This window comes from Castor canadensis, chromosome 8, assembly GCF_047511655.1.
Source record: "Castor canadensis chromosome 8, mCasCan1.hap1v2, whole genome shotgun sequence".
Classification (NCBI taxonomy): domain Eukaryota; kingdom Metazoa; phylum Chordata; class Mammalia; order Rodentia; family Castoridae; genus Castor; species Castor canadensis.
Genome location: NC_133393.1, coordinates 154,915,041 through 154,937,836, shown reverse-complemented (window position 1 = coordinate 154,937,836; position 22,796 = coordinate 154,915,041). Strand labels below are relative to the sequence as shown.

At 48.9% G+C, this 22,796-nt stretch overlaps 1 protein-coding gene and 1 long non-coding RNA gene across 15 annotated transcripts in view; one reads left to right on the top strand and one right to left on the bottom strand.

Annotated features, from left to right (window-relative positions):
- Positions 1-17,139, bottom strand: part of LOC141425863 (uncharacterized) — a 52,981-nt gene extending 35,842 nt beyond the window's left edge. For 10 of the 14 annotated variants that reach the window (XM_074084683.1, XM_074084687.1, XM_074084685.1 and 7 more), the window contains exon 1: positions 137-1,109. In XM_074084683.1, the coding sequence (XP_073940784.1) occupies positions 180-950 (771 nt within the window). In that variant the 5' untranslated portion in view covers positions 951-1,109 and the 3' untranslated portion in view covers positions 137-179. Of the gene's footprint in view, positions 1-136; positions 1,110-9,237; positions 9,749-11,843; positions 15,903-16,942 lie in introns of those variants that run through there. The other 4 variants (XR_012451038.1, XR_012451039.1, XM_074084694.1 and 1 more) reach the window with 4 other exon arrangements.
- LOC141425864 (uncharacterized) lies at positions 686-5,825 on the top strand. Its single transcript, XR_012451040.1, has 3 exons — positions 686-1,934; positions 3,434-3,524; positions 4,257-5,825. It is a non-coding gene; the product is annotated as an uncharacterized lncRNA (long non-coding RNA).
- Positions 17,140-22,796: the final 5,657 nt, after the last annotated feature.

The following is a 22,796-nucleotide window of genomic DNA, read 5'->3' as shown; positions in this document are numbered from 1 at the left end:
AGAGCAGCGGATTCGCCGCCCCGGCCCCGCGCCTCGCCCCGCAGCCCCGCGTGCGCGCCCCCGCGGGCACGCCGCCCCGGGCGCTCCCCGCCTGCGCGCCTCCGACCCGCAGCCCCGCCCGCCCGTCTGCCCTCACCGGTCAGGGGCATCGCACCGCGGGGACTAAGCGGCCTTCCTCTTCACGCGCGCCCCGGGACCCGTGCGGCCGAGGGGAACGGGCAGGCGCGAGTACCCGGCCCGTCCCCGCCGCCCTCTCTGCCTTGGCACCGAGGAGGCTGCCGGTGCGTGCTCGGCGGCTGCGCTCCAAGGCGCCGGCTGCCATGATTGCGGGCAGCGGGACGCGCGCGCACGCTCGGGCCCAGCTCTGGGACCCTCAGAGGACCGACAGCCCCTAGCCTATCCGTAGCCTTGTGCCCGCAACCCCGTGCGCGCTGCGTACAGCGGCCAGGGTGGCAGGGCTCATCTCCGCGGGGCCAGTGTGAGCCGCAGAGCTCTAGACCAGGCACTGGGACGGAGCTCGGGTCGACAGTGGCAGTAGCTGCCCCCAGGGATCTCACGAGTGGTGGGGGGCAGTGCACAAGAGATGTAAGGGGGCGCGCAAGGTGCCTACGGAGTTGGGGGCGCTCACGGTGCCATGGGGAGGCGTGGGATGGGCGGGGGCACGGTGCCCAGAGCTGCTGCCCAGCTTTGAGCGCGCCCTCTTTCTTCCCGGTGGAAACAACTTCCTGCTTCCCCGACTCAGGGCGCAGGAGCTGAGGGGAGCGGTTCAAGGCCGCAGCTTTGCCCTCAGTTCGACGACCACACTGCTGGCCCCAGGCCTTGGGACGACCAGGCTTCAGGGCCTGGACAGTGATTACAATGCCAAGGAGCTGCAACGTATTTCCCCCCGGCTTCACTGGATCACCTAAGTAGTTTCCAAACAGCAGAGGAACTCGGGCTCTCCAAGACATATGCGGACACAGGTCCCCTCCCCCTGCCTGGGCATGGTCTGGCTCAGAGCCACATGGACCTAGCTGGTCCTGGATGCCCTCAATGGCCCGTTGACGACCAAGGCCCGAGAGAAACGAGGCCTCCAGGGCCCCATCTCACTGTCTCTGTGCCTGTCTCCCCCTCCCGCCCCCCCACCTGCTGGCCTTGGCATTCTAACCAGTGTCCCTTGACGTCATATCTCGCCATTTCTGTCAACCAATTGAAACTTGCCCGTTGTCATAAAAAATATATATTTTTATGCCATTGGTAAATTCAAAAGTTCCTCGTGTGCCTTGCTTCCCAGGAAACTTTATTCCACATTGGATTGGACTGCCCAGGAGGTGGGGACTGGCCACACTGAGTAAGGCTGGACTGGGCAGGACAGCTCTGCCATGGCCTGGCTGCCCACTGATCTGCCTTCCAAGCTTGGTAGACCCCACGACCTTGGCCTTGAATAATGCTGGACCTACACACACACACACATACACACACACACCCCACTCCATGACCTACAGTTTGGGGAGGAGGAGGGAAAAATTCAGGATATGTTAAGAAACCTCTCCAAATTGCTTTCTTGGAAGTTGAGATATTAGGGATACTTTCCCCTTCTCCTATTAGATAACTCAGGTTTAGAACACGGGATATAAATGCTTTCCACGGAATCCTGACCAACTTTCGCTTTCCACAACTGCCAGCTGCTTGAGCGTTCACAACCCCTGGCCTCACTCTTCCCCTAGGAAGGGGCAGTGTGGCCCCAGATTCCAGGGCCAGAAACACATCCCTTCTTCTTCAGAAAACGGCATGAGTCCTCCCGCAGCCTGAGCTCTGAGTGCCATGCCCACTCTCCAGTGACAAGCAAGGAAACAGTCTGGTCTAGCACCGTCCACTTTCAAACCTTAGCACCGTCCACTTTCAAACCAGCTCCAGCTAGAAAATGTGGGGGCAAGAGAACCCATTCCCACTGGGTGAGTATGTGCCGGCAGTCCCCCAAAGTCACATAGATCCCTCCTCCTACCCCAGCCACACCAAGGATGAAATCAACCACTAACTGCCATTATCACTCCTGCATCCCTCCTTATTGTATGGTTCAACCTCTTCAAAAAAACAAATTTAAGATACTGTGTGGGTTAGCAAGTTTCGGGACTCCAGAGGAACAAAAATGCTAGGGACTGTGCTATCTGCAGAGATTCCCAACATCATAAGCACCAGACCCTTTCAATGCAGAATCTTGTTTTTCTAAAATAATGAGCAAGCTCAGTAATGACCAAACAGGGATTCTGAACATAAATATATGGTAACTATTTCCACATAAAACAACTCTCGAGTGCAAGTTCTAAAAATGCTGTGTACCTTTGAGATACGTTCATGAAAAAAAAACTGTATCCAACAACCACACTATAATCTATTTATAATCACTTTCCTAAACACTATAAATATTATAACTAATGTGATATATGTTTTGTGATTAAATGGGTGGATTAAAGCATTGAATCTTAAAAGCCACAAAGAAAAAAAGATTATCTTCTATTACAACATTTGTAACTTTTGTTCCATTGGCACAAATACAAATTTGACAACTGTATCATTACTGAACACAGTGACTAAATGCCAGGATATTAGCTTTGTAATTTTCACCTGAAATCATTGTATAATCGTTCTAGGTTGCTAACCTTCTTTTTATTAGCTGATTTTTTTTCTTCTCTCACTTAGTAATAAGTTAATTTAATGCCTTTACCCCTTACAATTTTTATTTGGTAAAACAAAAAAAAAATCAGATGAGTCAGAACAATATTCAAGAACACATGCTTTAAAAATTCCTCCCTGTACTTGGCAAGGATTTACATGTAGTTTCTTTGCAAATTCAGAAATCAAATATTCTTAATTCAGAGGAAATCATAGCACTGAGGTAAGTCCACTGGATATTATTCAGGTTGGGTGTTTTTGTTTTTGTTTTTGTCTATTTACTATCATATTATTCAAAGTAAAAAGAATATTTTTAAAGTGTGTGCAAATAATCAAAAAGGGAACCTGGAAATTTACATTGTTGATAAGTGTTAGGTTAGACAAGTTTCCTGGAAGAAAATCTTGGCTGTCCCTTTGGGCCACAACCATGCCTGGGGTCAGATGTTTGAAAATAAGTCCTAGCTGTACCAGGATGTTTATAGTATCAGCCTTATACAGTTATTTTTTCCTGATTTCTCCCAAGATCTGCCTAATGGGAATGTGGCCGGCAACTTCCTGCCGTGCCCTTGAGTCCTGTCTTTCTCTACTCAGCCCCTGGCCCGAAGTCCAGCCCCAGAAGGCTGTGGGGCTTCACTTTCGAATCGCTTCTCTCCGCATAGCAACACTTAATGGCGTTCAATTTTCACTAGCCAAAGCATTACAAGGACTTAGTAAACAGATGCATTTAATATAGTTAAAGCAAGCAGGATGTGTGTGAGGAAAAAAATCACTTTTCATGCAGGTTCTGGACATTCAACTTGCACACTCCAGAATAATGATGTTTTAAAGCCGATCCAATAAACCTGGCATCACAAGCTTGCAGGAGCTCTCGGGTAAGATGCCACTTCAATGATCCCTGACAATGTGCCCTTCAGGGGAATAGCCAGCCAGCTCTGGGTGCTCTGTAAAGAGGCAAACCAGGCTGTGTGTTTGCTTTTTGTTCTTTCGTCTTTGTCTCAAAGCAGTTTGCAGGTTTGAGAGCCCATTTCAGTAAGCCTGCATCATAATAACTTGTTTTACTTTAGGAAGGCTTCATTTTTACTAAATTATTTATGCACAAAACCTATTAGCACCCATCTCCTTTGGGTAAACATATTCTATATATACATATATATGTGTGTGTGTATATATATGTATATGTATATATATACTTATATATATTTATTATGGAGGAAGTTGAGAAAGAAAAGAGAAAGATGCCTACTAATTCTTATAGAAGTAAAACTGAAAAAAATTTCAGAGTTGAGAGGGTCTCTGGCTACATGCAAGCAAGAAACCATAGAAAGGATTCTTTCCTTTCAGACATAAAGAAGCCTTTTTCAGATTCTTTCGCTTTCGTTCCCTCGGTTTTATGTCAAACTTAGCATTGGTTTAGTACCCAGCAGTAATGAAACTCTGGCTGTAGGACAAGCTTGTCTGAGGACAAAAGCAGATGTCGATCAGTGATCACTGCACTAGCACCATCCCCCCACAAAAAAATAGCCTGATGACAATTCTATATCATTTTCCTTCTCTCTCTCTCTCTCCCTCTCTCTCTCTGTCTCCTTTCTTTCTCTCTCTTTCAGTATAAAGAACACACTTAAGCGTGCCCTCAGCTGCGTGGTCAATGGTCTAACTCCACATCCACGCAATTCCATCTGCTTAGAGAAGACTTCTCAGAGCCACGAGATATCATCTCCAACGCACTGGAAACCCACTCTTTGTGACTGTAACCCATGTACCTGTATCAAAATGAAGTCTAAAGCATTCTTACGGTGTTATTATTTCTCAAGTAACAGGAGAGTATAAAACAACGAGGAATCTATGGCAAATGTAGCTTTAATCACACGTAAATATATGGATATGTGATATGTAATACATATGTGCTCAAATGGAAATTTCCCTTTATACAGATGAGGAATTACAGTTAACATTTTCCATTCCGAAGCAGTAACAACACAAATCAGAAAATACGAACTGAGTAGGATGGGCGTATCTCTGATTATCAGTGCCTATTACAAATGCCAAAACTAGATTCTTGGCTTTCTGTAACGAATGAGAAACGGCACAGTACAAGCTAAATTTTTAAGAAATTAAAAATTACCTTTCCACGAGAAGTGGGTGCTGAATTAATTTCAGTTGTTCTTCAAGTCTACATTTTCTAAAATGGAATCATCATAAATTGGGAAAATCACATTTTTCTACAGAATTTATTGTGCTACTTATAGCATTTTATTAGCAATGTAAGACATTTTAGAATTTGGAGTTTAACTGTTTCTGGTAGGAAGTACTAATTTTCAAGGAAATGAAAGCACATCAGAAAATTTGGGAAGAATTTCACTACCCAAAAGTCCAAGGGCTGTCTTCCTTTGACATTGAAAAGCTTTGATTGATTTCAAGTGTTTTTGCATCTTATCCATCCTTTCCTGGGGTCTCAGAGAGTTATTATTCTAATGACTATGTATTTTTTTTAATCACATCTAAAAAGAATTCAGCTGTATCATTTTAAACTTTAAAAACTGTCAAATGTTTATGCTCCAGATTTTTAAATAATGCTGAGATGCTAATGAAAGTCAGTTTAATTTTTTTTTCTTCCCCACAGCTGAAATGAGAAGTCTAGTAGTCTTTCTTAGACATACAGTCTAGGCAAATTAGAAGCCCTCTAGAATAAAGAAAAAAAAGAGAGAAAGGCTGATTTAGAACTTTAATGGCTCATTGTTAAATTGCAGGCAATTGCAGGAACTGTTTTTAAAATCAGGTCTTCACGGATTACTTCTTTAAAAGGATTTCAGCACACGTAGCTGTCGGCAAACGATACACACTGAATGGGGGTGTTTTGGGGAGGGGGTTGTCAATTATAAATTGCTTGAAATTTGATCACACTGGCCTTATTTATTGAAATACTCTTACCTCATTTTAAAAAATTCAAATAGGATTTCACACAACACAGATGAATACTTTACTAAATAAAGACAGTTTCATTTTCCTGACTATGTCCAAGTGTCCCAGCTTTTACAAACCAAAAACTTCAAAGTTAAAGGTCTGATTTTTCATAGAAGCCCTTTCTACAAAAAGTGAGAAAATGCTTTAACTAGCTTTATCACCACAAGAAAGACCATATTTAATTGCTGCAAAAGAAAGATAATAAAAAAGAAAACCACTGCTTTCGTTTTGCTCCTGCCTATTTATAGAGCAAATTCTGGTGTAATTCCTGACTCCAAAAGAACACAAAGTTCATTTTCTTTAACCAAAAGAAAGTGGTAACGTAAGCCATCAGATAAGAAGAGGCACTGACTTTGAAAATAAACATCTATTTTATTTTTACACAAAGAATGCATATTTTTAAAATGTATTTCAAGTAGTGGACAGGTATTTTCACTGCTATGCTTGGTTTACATGCTATGCAGAGGCAAGACTTTTCGTTTTCAGCAAGAATTTGTACTTTTGCTAATACCTTACCATCAACCAGTTTTTCAACTCTGCGTTCTAAATATACCGTGAGATCCTGCCTCCCGAGTGCGCCTTGCCCAGCGTGCTTTCTCTCTAGGAGGAGACAGTGGACACAGGTACTGCCCGCTCCTTCCCTCCCTCTGAAGCTTCTCCGAAATTGGAAGTCTCTCACACACAGAGCTCTGGAAATTAGTAGCAGGACTCCAAGCTCACAGACAAGCTTCATGAGTTGGGAAAAAGCTTGTCAACGCACACCTGGAACCATAGATTCGGAAAAATTAACAGGCTGTAGCCAAAAACCAAAACACTCAGCCATCCGAACACAGTCTGCAAGAAACACAGAGTTCTTTGACATGACAAGAAGAATTATAAATAAAATAGCTCCAAGGCAGACAAGCTGAATGAGCCTTTTAAGACAGTTTGTTGGTGCCTCAAACTTTAACACTGAGAACATGAACTGCTAGCTCCATGAAGGAGATATCCTGGGATCTGTGTGTGTATTTACATGTGTGCTTGTGTGTGTGTGTGTGTGTGTGTGTGTGTGTGTGTGTGTGTGTGTGTGTATGTGTGTGTGGCAATGAAGTTCTGTCACCTTCATGGCCTGGAGGCCAATCCAAGGTCCTGCCCTGCTGGAGGGCCTTTGCCCAGGTGAAGGGTAGGCCCTACTTGCAGCCTTTCTGTGTTTTACCCTTTCTCTTTACACATGTGCCAACACCTAAAGCCAGGCATACTGCAGATAACTAGCACAGATCACAGATACAGAAAAGCTTCCCCTGCAAGTAAAAAAATAAAATTGCACTTGTGACTGGGAGCTGAGAAGGTATCCTCCCTGCCAGGCACTCTGGAGGCCGTAGGAATCTGATGCCAGGGGAGGAGGCCAAAGGGTATGGACTGGGCTGAGGGCGCTGACAAAAGATGCGTCCCAGTCAGGTTGGACCAGGTAATGAAGGACCACTGACAGACATTGGGAAGACAATTGGGCATGTGCCCCAGGAGAGCCCCATGCTGTTGTGTTCAAAGACCTTGAGGGACCTGGGTGGTATCCTCTCTATCTTGCCTGAATTTCTCACCACACACAGGCCACACCTTTTTGTGGCCAGTACAGAGGAGTTTGCTGGAGTCAATGACAATATCGTGATAATTTAGTAAGCACCAGCATGCAAGCCACAAAGCATTTTAAGCATTAACAGCTGCCTTGTAGTAGAGAGGCTCTCCTAAGGTAAGAATGATGGTGCCACACATGTATAGAGCAAGCACTTCATAGTTTACGTAGGGTGCATTCACTCCGTCTCACCTGACCCTCACGACCGGAGAGGTGAACGAGAATTGTCACACCTCTTGAAAGACTGGAGAAACTGAGGCTCAGGCAGGTAGAGACCTGGCCTGATATTGCACAGTGCTAGGACCCCCACCACCACACACACATGTACTTTTTTATTTCTGTTTTTCTTTTTAAGAAAACTTCAACATTCATTCCTTCACGCATAGGCTTATTTTATAGTTCAAGAGCAGTTTCTAGGAAAAATAGAGCCCCCTTTGAAATCTGGACCTCAGAACTGCCTTAAGCTGGTCCAGCTTTAGTGACCTATCCTGAGCCCTATAGCCAGCTTTGTTCATCTGAGATTCCCATCCTTCCCTGCCAGGTGCATCCTTCCATTCCCTTCAAAACCAGACTGGGACAGACAGACCTGGGGTGTAAAATCACAGACACAAGCTCCCCACTGGGCCTGCCAGAGCCCTTGTAACAAAGCTGCCCGGCCCAAGCTGAGGGATCATAATAACCCAAGCAGTGTCAAGGTGCCAGCACCATGCAACCGGAGCTTCTTGGCTAAGCAGCCAGGGAGGTTGTGAGCCCTGCCTAATCCCCACTCCTGCTTAGAGCCCTCTGTGACCCTGGCAAGCACCTGCCCCACAGTCTTAGCTTAAAAGGCTGAGCAGGCCATGAGAATGACTGGGAATCTCATGATCTTGGGTCAGCAAAGACTGCTAATGACTTGCTCCTGAGGCAGCTGTCTCCTGGAGAGGTGTCCAGGGTCCCAGGCCTGAACTTATGCTGACAGATGGATAATTGCTCCTCAGATAGGAAAAAGGCTAGGTAGCTGCTATGGCCATGGGAGGAACAGAAAGCAAGGAAGGCCTGAAGAAGGACAGAGTCGGGTTATTTGGCAAGCTGTCCTATACAAGGCCAGAATAGCAAGGTCTGTCTCCATGTGGGGCTCCATTTGGCACAGGGGCAAAGTTGCAGATACAACTGCGTCCCCCACTCCTGGTCCATGGCAGGACATCACCCCAGAGCCATCCTAGCAATAGAAAGGGATGGCCCAGCAGCTCCAGAGCGCCAGGCCTTCCCGGAGCCAAGTTCCACCCCACAAACAACCAGCTCAGAAACAAACTCCGCATCTCAAAAAATCTTCCAACCAAAGCCTTAGGATAGTTTAAAGTGGTGAACAAAACTACGAAATGACTGAGGATCAGGCCAGGGGGCCAAGGCCAGCAGGGTGAAGGGCTGGAGGCCGCTCCTTCCATCTTCAAAGGTCTCCTTTTGGAGATGCTGGTCTCCTTTTTACACTTATTTATGAGAAAGTGCCTTTTAAAAAAACAGACAAGAACTATTTTAAAAATCACAAGAAGTTAAGGTTCTTGAGATAAAAATTAGAATCTTGTCCAACATTTGAGGAAAAACAGAGCACAGGAGGTGAAGTGGTCCCTGCCAGTATATAGTGCCAGCTGTATGCATGGCCACAGCACCTGGAATTGCCCTCGATGCTGGAAATGAGATTTGAAAGGGGAAGAAGGGTTGTGGGGAGAAGGCATTGAATGAAACTTTTCCCTGCCAGAGGATCTGCATCTTGTTCCTGCGGAGCATCAGACAGGCGTCCAGGAGCAATAAACAGCAGGAAAGGACAAACAGGACGAATACCCTCTTGTGTCTGCATCCTGATGTCTGTGGTCCTTATGGCTGCCTGGCCTGGGACACTAGGCGCACTGTCCCCTAGCTTTCTCTGGTCGGATGGCAGGTACCCACCTGACCATAGGCCTTACTTGGGTCCTTGGGTAGGAGGCAGAAGCACTGAGCCATGGGGCTCAGACGCGTAGGGGACGCGACCCGGGCCTTACCGGCCCAAAGGCGGGTGGCCTCGGCGCGCCTCCCAGAGGCAGCCCCCAGGCAGGTCCCGAGCACGGGGTCTGCAGCCAGTCGGGCGGGAGCCGAGTCGACAGATCTCCCGGTCCCAGCCGAGGCCTGGAGTCGGGTCTGGGGCTGCGAAAGGTCGGCGTCCCAGTCCTAGCCAAGGTCCGGGCAGCGTCCAGGGTCTGAGTCTGGGGTCCAGATCTGCATCCGCGTTCGAGGTCCACGTCCGGCTCCGGGTCTGACTCCGGAATCCAGTTCGGCGTCCGTGTATGGGATTCAGGTCGGGATCCGGGTCCGGATCGGAGTGCAGGGTCCAGGTCCAGGTCCGGGTCTGGGTTTGAGTCCAGGGTCCAGGTTCAGGCTGGGTGACGTCCGGGTGGCGAAGGCGGCACGCGCCCCAATTAGCCGCGGGCCGGGCGGCAGGCGGCCCCATTGAGGGCGAACAAAGGGCGCGACCCCGGGGTCAGGAGTCGCGGGCCGGCGGCCGCCGCTTTGTTCCCCCTGTTTGCTCTGCCCGAGCGGAGCGCGCGGTATATTGACTAAAGCGGATTAGGGGGTCGCGCCCCGGCGGCGGGCGGAGGGCGGCGGCCCCGCGGCCAGCGGACCTCCCACGGACGGCCGGACGCGCACAGACCCTTCCCAGGCAGGGCCTCGCCTCGCCCGAGCCGCCGGGGAAACTGAGGCTCCAGCTGCGCCCTGCGCGGTCAGCCGCGCGCGGCCGAGTTGGGTCCGGGGGACCCGCGGGCAGCAGCACCGGGCGCCTGCGCCCCCCTGAGCGGGGGTCGCCCCGGAGAACCCCACCAAGCCTTTTAAAGCAGAGGAGCCTTGCGTTACTTTCCTGGCCCTGTATTTTCCAGAATTCTGCCCTGTCCAATCCTGGAGGTTGTGAGCATTCGTTTCACAGGAAAGCGTATCACACTTGCTTGAAGGCTAAGACACTTTTAGTTGGATACATGGACAGATTTTTCCATATGACAAAATCCTGCAGCATTATAGCTAAAACATAAAAATCTGGCTTCTTGTCTGAACACCAGCGATGAACCCCAGATGTGAATTGCAGGTGACTTGGGCATAAAAAGAAATACTTTGACATATCAAAGTTCTTGAAAGTACAAGCTTTCTTTTTTCTTTTAAAGAAGGAAAATGGTAAGTATAAATGAGCCAGTACGATTTCTACCCAAAGACCACAGTTTATTACTTGACATTATAAAGCCACAGTTTGTTTACTTATCAGTAATAAGTTTGTAAAAATCTTTTAAATTGCCTTTCAACACCAAACAGAGAAGCAAAAAACACATACTCATAAAGTCCGGCACTGACCAAGTACCCGAGAGAGAATATCCTTTTTCCCTTCTTCGTGCCATCATTTAAGACAAAGCACTTCTTAAATCCACACAAAATCTCAATTGAGATTTTTCATGCTCCGGTTATGACTAGGAATCCCATTAGTATGTGATTAATAAGCTATCAGTGTCTGAAGTTTTTATAAAAGAACAAATAATATTTTTTACTATGCTTATTTGTTGGCTTAACGAATATTTCTGCTACCTGCAATCTATCCCCAATAACTGAAGGGAAAGGTGCCTTTGCGTACATTTCTATTCACAAGCCTTTAAAAATAATTTCCCCACTGATTATAAAAATACCACGTGCTGAAGGAATGCACACAAATGTCTAAAATATAAGCAATTTAAGAATGAAATGCAAATATGGATTTTAGGCTACAGATAATTTAAATAGTAAGTAAAACAATAGAGGTTAGATAAGTACAAAACACACAGAAAAAGGAAAATTCACCTGTAAGCCATTATCCAGAAAAAAATATTCTGTGTTTCCTTCTCAGCTAGTGTTCAGTGAACATACGCACACAGTTACAGAATTTACATGTATATTTACTGTTGGGGAAATGTTGCGTCCTGTGCCTCCCCCATGTTGTTAAAAACTCTTTGTGAACACCATTTTAAGGGTGACACAATATGCCATTATTTTGTTCTGTGATCCTTGACCTCCTGGTCCCCTGTTATTCCATATCTTACTTCTTGCTGCCGTTTCTCTCTCACAGCTAACATTGCCACCCGTGAGCTTGTCTGAGAAGTTTGCCTGTAATGGGGGTTACTAATGAGTCTCCAGTGTGTTCTAAGACTCAGTTTGTCCTATGAACAAGGAGCTTGGATTCCCTTCCCATCAGAGTGACTCCAGAAAGCCATATGGAATCAGTTGGTTTTCCCCTCTAGGGGCCTGATCACTTTGGAGGACTGGCTGAACCATGACACTGTGTCCTTACCCTCAAGTTCTGCATATTCCTTCTCCCAAGCCACTTGCCACCAACTCGGCGCCACTGCTGGGAGGGCTAAGTCAGGGCCACAAGTTGACCACAGTATCAGCTGTCTCAGCAGTACTGATGAAGCATCATATGTCTAGGTGGTCTGCTTGATTTGGCCCAAGTATCTTTGCAGAGGACCCGAGCATCGGGGCTGCTTTCTATCACCTTCCCACACGGCAGTCTGCCCTGTACCCCTTCTCCCGCACAGTAAGACCTTGCCCGCCTATCTCCACCTCCATGGGGGATTCGCTCCGCTCATCCAGAACCCACCTGCAGCCTCAGCTTTGCCTCAGGGCTGTGCTGGTGGTAGTCTGGCCCACTCCAGCTAGGCGTCCAGAACAGAGGGAAGAGGCTGGTGCCAGAGAGCCTGAGGCCTGTCCCTGGACATCTAGGGTCTGAGACAGCCACCTGGAGGAGGCAGCCCGGCAGCCCAAGAGGAGGAACCACCTCAGGAACAGAAGGACCAAGAAACCAGGATGACGGAGCAGAAAGTGGCATGGTGTTATCTGAAAATAGATGCAAAAATTGACGAGAAGAAAACAGGAGAATGAGGCCAGAGCCTGTCTGTGCGTGGGAGGAATGAACAGTTTTTCCTTACGTGAATTTCTGTATTTTCCAAATTTTCTACACTGAGCATTCATGGCTTTCAGGATCAGAAAAAGACTGTGTTACTGATACATTTCTATCTATGAGATATCAAAGAGACATAATTCCTACTGAGAACGAAGTGAATGGTTGTTACAATTTATGAGTTCAGCATAAACCACAATCGTCACGTATTGCCAGAAACGTTTGTAGGACGCCAGTGAGCCTCACGTGTGCCCAGCACCCAGCCCTGGAAAGATGCACTCTCAAACAGAAAATGAAACTGAGCGGCCACTGTGGGTGTAAGATCCCTCAGCAGACCTCGACAGGGTTCTCATTTTATTTTCTATTTTTTAATTTAAGCATCATTTTAGTCTAGAGATTGATGCAAAATCCAGAGCTTACAGAAATCTTTTGAAAACTACAACTGACCACATGTCACTCATCTTAAATGGAAACGGAGATCAAAAGGTGTCAAGAATGGAGGGTTAGCAACTCCCAGATTCTGTTCATGGGCAAGTCTAAATCTCACTTTGTTTTTCACTCTGACTGTTCTTCTTTCAAATCAGGGAAATGGGGTTTGGAGGTACAAAAAGCCCCACAGCTTCACGGACAGAGCCTCCATCTCTCCTAAGTCCCTAAGCTGCTTCCAGGCCACTTTCCTTGGGGAGCCCATGGATTTCCTGTTGTCCCCAATCTTTTGGTTTGCTTGCTTGTTTGTTTGTTTCTCCATTACTAAAGGTGGTGCCTGTAACTAGGGTGGAACGGCAGTTAGCAAAGATTGTGCTAGGTTTGCTTAAAAATAGTGGTATTTGCACTGCGGGGCAGGCTCCAGCTTGTGGGTCATGCTGGGAAGTGGCCTCAGAGAGTGACTGTCTCAGCCAGGAGGGACTCTTTTCCACACAATGACATCAGAGTGAAATGACATACTCCTCCCGGGAGGAGCAGGATGAGGACTCTGCATGTCTGGGGACCCCCTGTGCCATGTGGGAACCCCCCACTTCTTACTTGGGTTGTTACAGTGGGCCGTTTCCAGCCCCCAGATAACAACTGGATAGACCAGTCTCTGGATCAAACATTGATCTTAACTCTCTTTAAAAACTGGGTTAAAAGGTGCACCCGCATGCTGTTTTCTACTTTAAAAGACAATTTCTAAATTTGGATTAAAAAAAAAATTGTACTCCAGCTTGAAAATCGAAGGGCTCTCAGAATAAAAGTTACACCACTCTTTGTGCTAAAATCATCTTAACTGGCTTAAAATAAATCAGAGCAAAATGATGTGAGCCGAGCATATGTCTTACATCACTGACTTTCCGAAGGCAGAGTAGGACAAGCTGCCGCACACAGACCCCTTCTGTCCCAGAAGCCAAGAGTCTGGACTCTGGCAGCCCAGGGTTGTAGCAGTGAGGCCCCAAAGGTCTCATGGACCAAACAGAGCTAGGCTTTTTGTGTGCCAAAGACAGCTTCCGTGCTAGACAAGTATCAAGTTATAAAATAAGTAACTACAAAATATAATCAACAGGTAAGACAAATAAACTGGACACTTGCATTTCCTCCAAGAAGAACTTCTGGCACTTAGAATTTTTAAGCTGTAAGTAGATGGGCACATTTTCAAAAGACCCCTTATTTTACTTCCTCTCCCCATACTGGGCACAGCAAAACATCCCTGCTTTCTAAAACAAAAACACGTGCCACTATAATTTAGCAGAGAAAAGCCAAAATGCAGAATCTTTGCAGAGACGATTTTTAAATTAAAGAGAGAGAGTGAGAAAGAGAGAGAGACTGTTACTGTGTTCTGTACCTTTTCAGGGGGAAAATGACCTTCTCCAGGTGTCAATAATTTAATTGTCAAATCACAGCAAAATGCCAACTCCAGTGTCTCTGAGGCTCTAGGATTGTAGCCTAGAAGGGCAAGATCTCAATTACAACTAGTAACTAGCAAATTGCTGGCTTTTAGGGAGTTTCCAGACAGAACGGGGTGATAACTAATTTATTTTATTTTATTCTATTTTATCCATGTATCCATGCACAGAATTAAAATATTTATATCAGTCTGTTTGCTTTGAAACGCATAGTCACAGGCACCAGCTTCAGGGCCACTCCTGACTTTTTCAGTTTTGGCTTTTCATTGTTTTCAGAAATGCCCAGTCTTTGAATGGTGCATACTTTCAAAGGCTGATGAGATCTGTAAGTTCGGAGCCTGGCACTCTGGGTTCTCTTCCATGAAAATCCCTTGTTGGTGAAGTGACGGAGCCCTACTGATGCCTGTTTCCCCAGAGAGGCCAACAAAGTCACACAGGCCTGAGCCCAGCTTCTAGAAAGAGAGTGCCAGGGTGGCTGACAGAAAACAGAGACTGGCAAGGATGAGCCAGCCAGGCTGCCAGGTAGGCAACGGGCTGCAGGGGGTTAACACAAGGGACAGGGTGGGGTGCAAACAAAAGCCCACAGGCAGAGATGGGATGGAACACAGGCAAGGAATGGGGCTGGAGGGCCCAGCCCAACAGGCACAGACACAGGGGGCTCTGTCTGCCTGCCCGCTGCCCTGGCACGGTGACTAACCGCCTCACCATTGTGAGCCTGAAGCCAGCCCTTTGTATGGTCCCCTGGCGTCTGGGGGCCCAGTAAAGAGCCCTTTCCAGCAGTGCCCCCTTGCTCTGGAAACCTGCAGTCAACACCCACTCTTTCCCATGCTGCTGAGGGCATCACAAACCAACAGAAGAGTCCTTTCCCTGGCCAAGAGGGACACCAGCAAAAAAAAAGAAAAAAGGGTTAGGGGGAGGACACAGCGACCTGCACTGCCCAACATGGCAGCCCCGCCTGTCCCACCCTACCTCTGAACCCTTTAAAATGTGCAGAATCCAAATTGGGATGCTTGCATAAAATACACTTGGGGTTTTGAGGAATTAGTGTTAAAAAAAAAAAAAGCACAAGATCTCTCATTAGCGATTTCATAGCAACTACACATCAAAATGGTACTATTTGTGATGTATACATTAGAGTAAATGAACTTTATTATTAAGTGACTCTAGCCCCTTTATTTTTACTTTTTAGAAATGTGGCTGCTAGAATATGTGCAATTATAGACAGGGCGGGTCATGATTGGGGCTCTCACTGTGGTAGGCTGGACTGTGAGGAAGGGGCTGGAGATGGCTTGAAAGCCCTTCTCTAAGGGAAACAATGGTTCTCCACCCAACCCCTCACCCAAGGCTGTGCCCATGCCCTGCCCCTGCCCAGGGTACCCTAGGCCCCCATTGTCTCCTACCCCAGTCTTGAATTTGCCTATGTCAAGCATTGGAGCTTGCATCCTCAGGTGTTTGGGAACCCTTTGTGAAACACGCATATGTGCACACATGAGTGCCTACACACACACACACACACACACACACACACACACACACACACAGGCACCGGCTCGGGCTCCTCTCCATGGCAGGCAGTCACCCTGTCCCAGCCAGCCTTCAGAGAAGCCAGATTCACAAAGTACCCAGATGGCCCCAAGGAGGCCATCATCTGACCCAGGGCCAGCCCAGGTCAAATTTTCTTTCCATGGGCTAGAGCACTTTTGCATTCCCAAGCCCCTTCCTCTGATAAATATTTAAAATTATATTTTATGACCGCACTGGATTAAAGACCAATATAATATATGCTGAACTTGTTATTATATTTTCATTATTTTTAAAGTCATTTTTCTTCTGATTATAGAAGTTAAAATTAAAACATTTTGTGGGCCCTCAGTATTATGCCTGGTGGGCATGTGGACCTGCACACCCCACTCCCCACCCACTGCATCTAGCCTCCCCTTCTACTCTTGCGGCCTGTCTGCCCTTTGCCACTGATCGACCACCTTCCTCACTCTAGAATTCATTCCTGAAGTCCTGCCCTGAATGGACAGCGGGCAAGACCCCCACCAGACAACATTCCACATGATCTTTAAAACACAAAAAAGAACCATGATAAAGGCCCAGGGTCCTGCCATGGCTGAAGGCCCCAGGTCAGTGTGAACCGAGACTCCTCCCAGCACGGTGTTGGGGTCCTCCTGACCATCACCTTCAGCATCAAGAGGGCGGCTCAGCAAGCAAGCACAATAACAACGTAAGCAGTGACTGGAACTGCACCCTCAGTCCGTGGTGTGCCAGGCCTGTGTGGGCACTGGGTGCCATTACACTCCTATGATCATACCCCTTCCCAAGGTGCCACAGGCCCGGTTTCTGGATAGGGTTGCCAAGGGGGCCTGGCTGTCCGGCATCTCCCAAAAGAGGCATCTGTGCTCCTGCCACCCCCTTGCCATGACGCCACCGCCTGCGCTGGGCCCAAACCCTGCTCCGGAAGGGATGGTTGATGCAGGAGCTAGTTAAAATTCTGCATCCTTTCTGCATCCGCCTCCAGAGGAAGCTTTCCACCCCCCCCAGCCAAGCAGGAGGAGGGGGGAAAAAGCTGAGAGCAGCAATTTGCAGGCCTTGGGATGTTTTTCTCCTTGACAGCCCTGGGCCCCGCCTGCCTTGCCTGGCCCTTCCTCCAATGCATGGCTTGCCTGCAGTGTCTGCTGTTCCTGCCTGCGGCCCATGCACAGGCACCCCCCATGGAGCCCAGACCCACCTCAGCTGCAAGGAGGCCGGCTAGGGCAGGCAGGCAGGCCATGCTGCTGCCTGCCGGCCTCCTGGCACTGCCCTGCTTTGTGCCTCCTCTTCCGCCCCCCCTATCCTCCTTGAGGCCTGCTCCCAGCCCAGCTGCATTGCCTGCTGCCCACCAAGCATCCACCCTGTGCCCACCCAAGGTGCCCTCACCTTCTGGGCCCCCGGCCTCCGGCCTCGGGTCCTGCTCATGCCCAGGGCGCCTGGCCACATCCTCCGCGCCTCTGCTGCTCACCCCACCCTGCTGCCCGCGCTCGGCAGCGAGCCTGGCACAATGCCAGGCTGCCTGGGAGCCCAGCCCGGGCAGGGCTAACTTTCCGGCGAGGGTGTGCACGGGAGTGGGGGGGGGGGTGTGCGGGAGCAAAACTGGTGCCAGGAGAGAGAGAGGGCCCCAGGTGCCCAGTGGCCGCCCCCCCGCAAGCCCCTCCCGGCTGGCCTGCAGGCCTCCCGTGCCCCCCTGTCTCCTGAGTCCCATAAAGGCGCAGACAACACGAGTGGTTTAGTCAAAACAGTCATGTGCAGGAGCCGGCAAACAAACAAAAGCCCTTATTTATTTATTTAGTTCACACACCCAGATAAGGAGGCGCCTTTTGTGCACATAATTTCACACACATCAGAAAGGAGGCGATGCCACGATGCTCCCCGCAGCCCAAGAGCCCTGGACAGCCAGCCTGGACTCATGAATAATTGCATCGCCTTTGCCTGGGCATTTCCATATTTAAATTGGGCAGCAGGGTATGATTAATTAAGAAGGAAAAAGGCAAAAAGGAAGAAAAGCGGCGGGGGTGGGGAGCTGGACATTCTGGCCAGCACAGTGGCGATATGCCAAGGTGCCGCTCCAGCTTAACTCCTCCCATGCCAGGCCCGAGGGGATGACTGCTGCAGACCGTGCCCTCTGCAGAGCCTGGCACACTCCTGCCTCCTTCCTGTAGCAAGGGCCACCCTGGCTCCAAATGCTGTCCCAGAAAGGTTCTCTTGTGTTCTTATTCTGAGCAGCTCAGCATTGCTGAGGCAAAACACGTGCTGTGCCCCAAAATCCCCCAGTGGGGCATTTCCAGCCAGGAGAGCCTTATCCCTGGCCACGCACACCTTCACCTCCCCATGTGCAAGCTGCAAGGGGGGTCTGAGGTCCCTCCACACTCACACAAGCCCCCTCCTCTCAAGGTTGCACCAGGAGCCTTCTGGCCGGAGAGCAGTGGATCTGCTCTTCTGCCTTTCTGGAAAGAATGGAGGGCTGCTGGCTGAGGAAGAGCTGAGAGAGGCTATATCTCAAGGCAAGCTCGGTGGGGTCCTGGGTTTGGGCACAGGCAGGTTATCTGCCATCTGTAACATGGAGAGGATACTAAAGCCCACTGTCCTGCCCCATGGGGTTGAGATGCACAAGCCTGGCTCCCAGCTGAACATCCAACTTGCCTGAGGTCTTCGATCCTTTGTCCTTATGGTGGGCAAGGTGGGACCTGTAAGTGAGACCAGCTTCCTGCAGGAAACTCCACCTCAGCTTCGACAAGTTCACTGGGCCAGAACAAGTCCGGATGGATCCGGGACATTCAGCCCTGCCCTGACTGAGGCCTCAGGACAGTGGCCAATTTGCTGAGAAATCCTGTAGCCGTGGGAGTCACTACCCTTTAGTGTGATAGTGCAGCACAGGGCCACCGGCTCTGGGGTGGGTTCTCCCCGGGGGTTCTCTGTGGGCCTCCAACATCATTGCTATTCCCATTTTGCAGATGGGGGAAACCAGACATAGCTAGACTAGTCAAAGATCACAAAATGGGAGATTTGAATTCAGAACATCCAGCTTCACATTCAAGGCCTGTAACTACCATATTGTGTACTGGCCCTGCCTAGGTGATAGTTAATATTAGAGAAAGATTTTTGCAGAGAGGCAACAAAGTATTCTCAGCCACAGGCCACCTACCTCCTCTCAGGTCACCTTACAGACTCAACACCCAGTGACTGTGCAGTGGACAGCACAGCTGCGGGAGAGGTATAGGAGAAAGCCAGAAGAAGATCAGGACAAAAGAGCTCTCTAGGTGGCTGTGTGTCTTTGGGAAAATCAATATACCTCTCTGACCTTGTTTCTCCAGCTTTATCATCACAGACATGATTCCAGGCACTTCTTAGCTGCCTATCAGTGAGTGCATATGCTCCTGCCATAGGGCTCTGCTGGGACCATGCAGATGCCTCAGCAACAACCCCCCCACATACACACCCTATTACTCAGGGGACAGTCCCAGTCACACCTTTTGTGTGTGTGTGTGTGTGTGTGTCAGCCACAAGGCCTCACGGGTTCTCTGTAGAAAGCAAGTCTCCTCTATGAATAAACTGCTGCCCTCGGAGAGCCTCAGTTTCTTTATTACATCCTATGGGGCTGGGAAGGAGGAGCAGGGAACCCATGGCAGTGGCATCTGACATGCAGAAGTGGCTCCATAAATGTCCTTCTCTCCTCCCTCCCTCCCTCTCGACACGGAGTTGGAGTTCAAGCTCAGGACAGAGTCCTCAGCCTGTAACCCTCCAGGTGAAGAGGCTTCTACCTCACAACCAGTACATCACAAATAGGGGAGGGGGGCGTCTGTACCATGGGCCCAGGCTGTGCCCTTACTTTCCCTGGCCCTTCCAGGTGTGACCTTGCAGAAGTTCCAGACACAAAGCAGCAGAAGATGGCAGCCCTTAGTCCTCCAGAAGAGGCCAAAGCCTCAGGTGTCCTGACACCACCTTTTTTGTTTTGTTTTGTTGCTATTATTGTTTGTTTGGTCTGCTGGGGATTTTGAGACAGGGTCTCGATACATAGCACAGGCTGGCCTGTGCTTAGCCTCCAGAGTGCTGCCACCAAGCCTACCATCTTTGTAGGGCAGAATAATGGCCCCGAGATGGACCACGAGCATGTGTTACCTTGCAAGACAAGCACTCCTACAGGGGTGATAGAGTAAGAGCCTGGAAGGGGATTATCCCGGCAGCCCAAAGTAACCTCACGAATCCTTAAAAGCAGAGAACTTTTTCCAGCTGTGGTCAGAGACAGGGCAAGATGACCCTGCAGGCTTTGAAGGTGGAGGATGGGACCAATGAGCCTTGAGCAGGTGGCCACTAGAGACAAGGTGCCCTGCAGACTTCTGACTTCCAGACTGTAAGGAAATGAGTCTGTATCGCTCAAGTCACTACTTCAGTGGTAGATTATTATGGCAGCCATAGGACACTGAGGCGCCCCTCCCCCACGCGGCCAGATGCTGCTGAAGGTGAAGAAGAACGTGGGGACACAGCCACCATGTGACTGTTCCACATGAACTACTCATCTATGTGAGTGCTACTGAGCTGGGCACAGGGCCACATCAGAGTCAGCACACCTCATTCCTGCTCCCAGGAGCCTTCAGTTAGGTGGGCGGACACCTGTGGAACCTTCTTTACCCAGAGCCCTAACCTCCCATCCTGCTCTCTCATCCCTCATGACCACTTACTGGGGGTTGTCTATGAGCAGGTACCATGATAATTGCTACCTAGTCCCACTCCAGCTGACAGGCTCAAGGGCATAGGCAGCCTACTTTGCCACTTGTGGACCCTAAATCCTGTCCATAAAGTTTGGCTAGACAAGGGGCACTGTCTGCTCTGTAATCATTAATATGTCCTCCTTATAATGAGTCCTCCTCACTTCCTCAGCCACTGCCTCTGCTCAGAGGGGCCCCGTCCTCCTCTATAAAGAGCCTGGTGTACATGTCAGGGCTTGGGCATCTGTATGTTACCCACAAGAGACTGGGGACTGACACACTCCAGCAAAGTGAAATTTAGGAGACAGTCTCAAGAAACTTCTGGAACCCCAAAATTTCTCCCCCTAACAGTCTACCTGGAAGCCCGAGCACGGAAGACATGGTTGACTCCTATCAACAACTCACAGAGTTGTTAGTAGCAGGGGAAGTTGGAAAGACTCAGGAAGACCCTACGTGTCCACTGAGAAGGGGTTAGTTAAGGAAGGAAATCCATCCAGTGGAATATTAACCACCATCAATTTGCAGAACAGTACCTTCTGACGTAGGAAAGAGCTGTGATCAAATATTTCGTGAGACACGCACATGTGAAGTGCTGCACATAATAAGATGCTTTGTTCTCATGGAAGGTGAGTGAGCCATGCCCAGTGGCTGTCTTTCAGTGTGGGTTCAAAGGTGATGGAAAGATCTTCTTTTGTGAAAACTCAAAATGTTCTAAAATTGCCACGCAACATTACTGATAGCACCAAAAAAAAATCTGGGCTGGGGGCATGGCTCAAGTGGCAGAGCTCGGACCTAGCCTAGTAAGGTCCTAAATTCAATCTCAATGCCACACACGCACACACGCACACACACACACATTCAATGAAGAAGACAAGTTGTGTTCCTTCCGTGTGGCTGCCCGTGGGCCTCAGCCACATGGAAGACAGGTGCAAGAGACAGACTTCATGGCTTGAGACCTCTGCTGACACACAGGGCCCTGTACTCGGGGAGGCCCTGAGCTCAGTACAATGCACTGTTGTCACTATCTTGACGTTCTTAATCATTTTAAATAAGGCCACACATTTTCATCTTGCACTGGGCTCTGCAAATTATGCATCTGGCCCAGGTGAGGTGCTCAGGGCCTCTGCACACCTGCACCTTGCTATCCAGTTTACTGAAGCCAGCACCCAGCTCCGTGTAGTGGGTTTATTTACCCTCAGTGACTCCCTTTCTTCTTATATTTTGCTCAGGTTTTACAAAGTTGGGAGCCCAAGGAGTCTAACTCTAGAAAACCAAAGCATACAATGGTTATGCCCAGCTAGGCTGGTTAGCAGGTGGTAGGGTCACCAGCTCAGACCTGGCATGGCTAACTGCTACTTGAAGTGAGTTGAAGTTAAAATCTCCCTAAAATGAGAGACCTGCCCTGCCCTGGCCCCAAATGCTGAGGTCCTGATCTCAATGGCTGTTGGCAAAAAGAGGAAACAAGGCTCTGTTTTACAGTACTGTGCATTGATCATTTGGGGACTTTTGCTGGAGACTGAAATCAGCACCTTGCCATGTTCTCAGGACCTTCTAATGAGGTGTATGTTTTCCCCCAGTGAAATCACACACCTCAGACCCAGAGCTGGTGCCTGCCAACCTGTCCTCCATCTGGTCCCCCCCTTCTCCACCAAGGTTTAGAGATGCCAAGGAGGTTTTATCCTATAGCTTCTGCAATAACACCGGCAGAGAGGTAGGGAGTTACCCGTCCTAGCAGGCAGTCAATAGACTGTGCAGTCAGTAGCCAGAGCACTGTGAAGAAGACAACTTCTCTGAACAGGAAGTCAGCTTGGAGAACTTCATTTTGATGCTGTTATTGCACAGAACATCTGGCAGATTTCTCAAGGCAAGGACCTGCCTCTCAGTACCCAATGCTCAGCACAGGACTGTCCTATAGGCACGGGGGAGGACTCAGTGACTTAGAATAAGAAAACAAACAAAAAGTGAGGAGAGAGGCAAGCAACTGCGAGAGAATACAGGAGGTTGGCCACCTGGCCACCATAGCATAACGGAGGTGAAGGTTCCCCAAGGTCTGTCTGCTGTTTGTGAATGGCATGCTAATTGCACACCAGGATCTTCAGAGTCCTCCCAGCAGCACACTTGAATTAGAACTGTCATTACAGCCATTTCATGAGTGAGGACACTGAAGCTCAGATAGTTGCGGCTACTCCACTAGGGACAGGGTCACGCAGGGATGCTCAGGCAGCCCAGGCCTGTGTGTGCAGAGACGGCCCTCAAGGCAACAATGCGCCCAGGCTTTCAACACATTAAGACTTACCACCTGGGATGTGAACCAAGTTCAAGTCAGGTTCAATTTTTGCATCCTGTCTTCCCCTCATTGTACACTGACCTTTACAGGCAAGCATTGCCAGGGAATTTAGGACAAAGGCAAGTGAGGTCCCTTATTCTGGGGAGAATTTTAACTTCAATTCACCTCAATCACCTGCCTTAAAGAAGCAAGCAGGCCTGGATGACTCAATTTCCCCAAGAAGTACACAGTGAATGAGGCACAA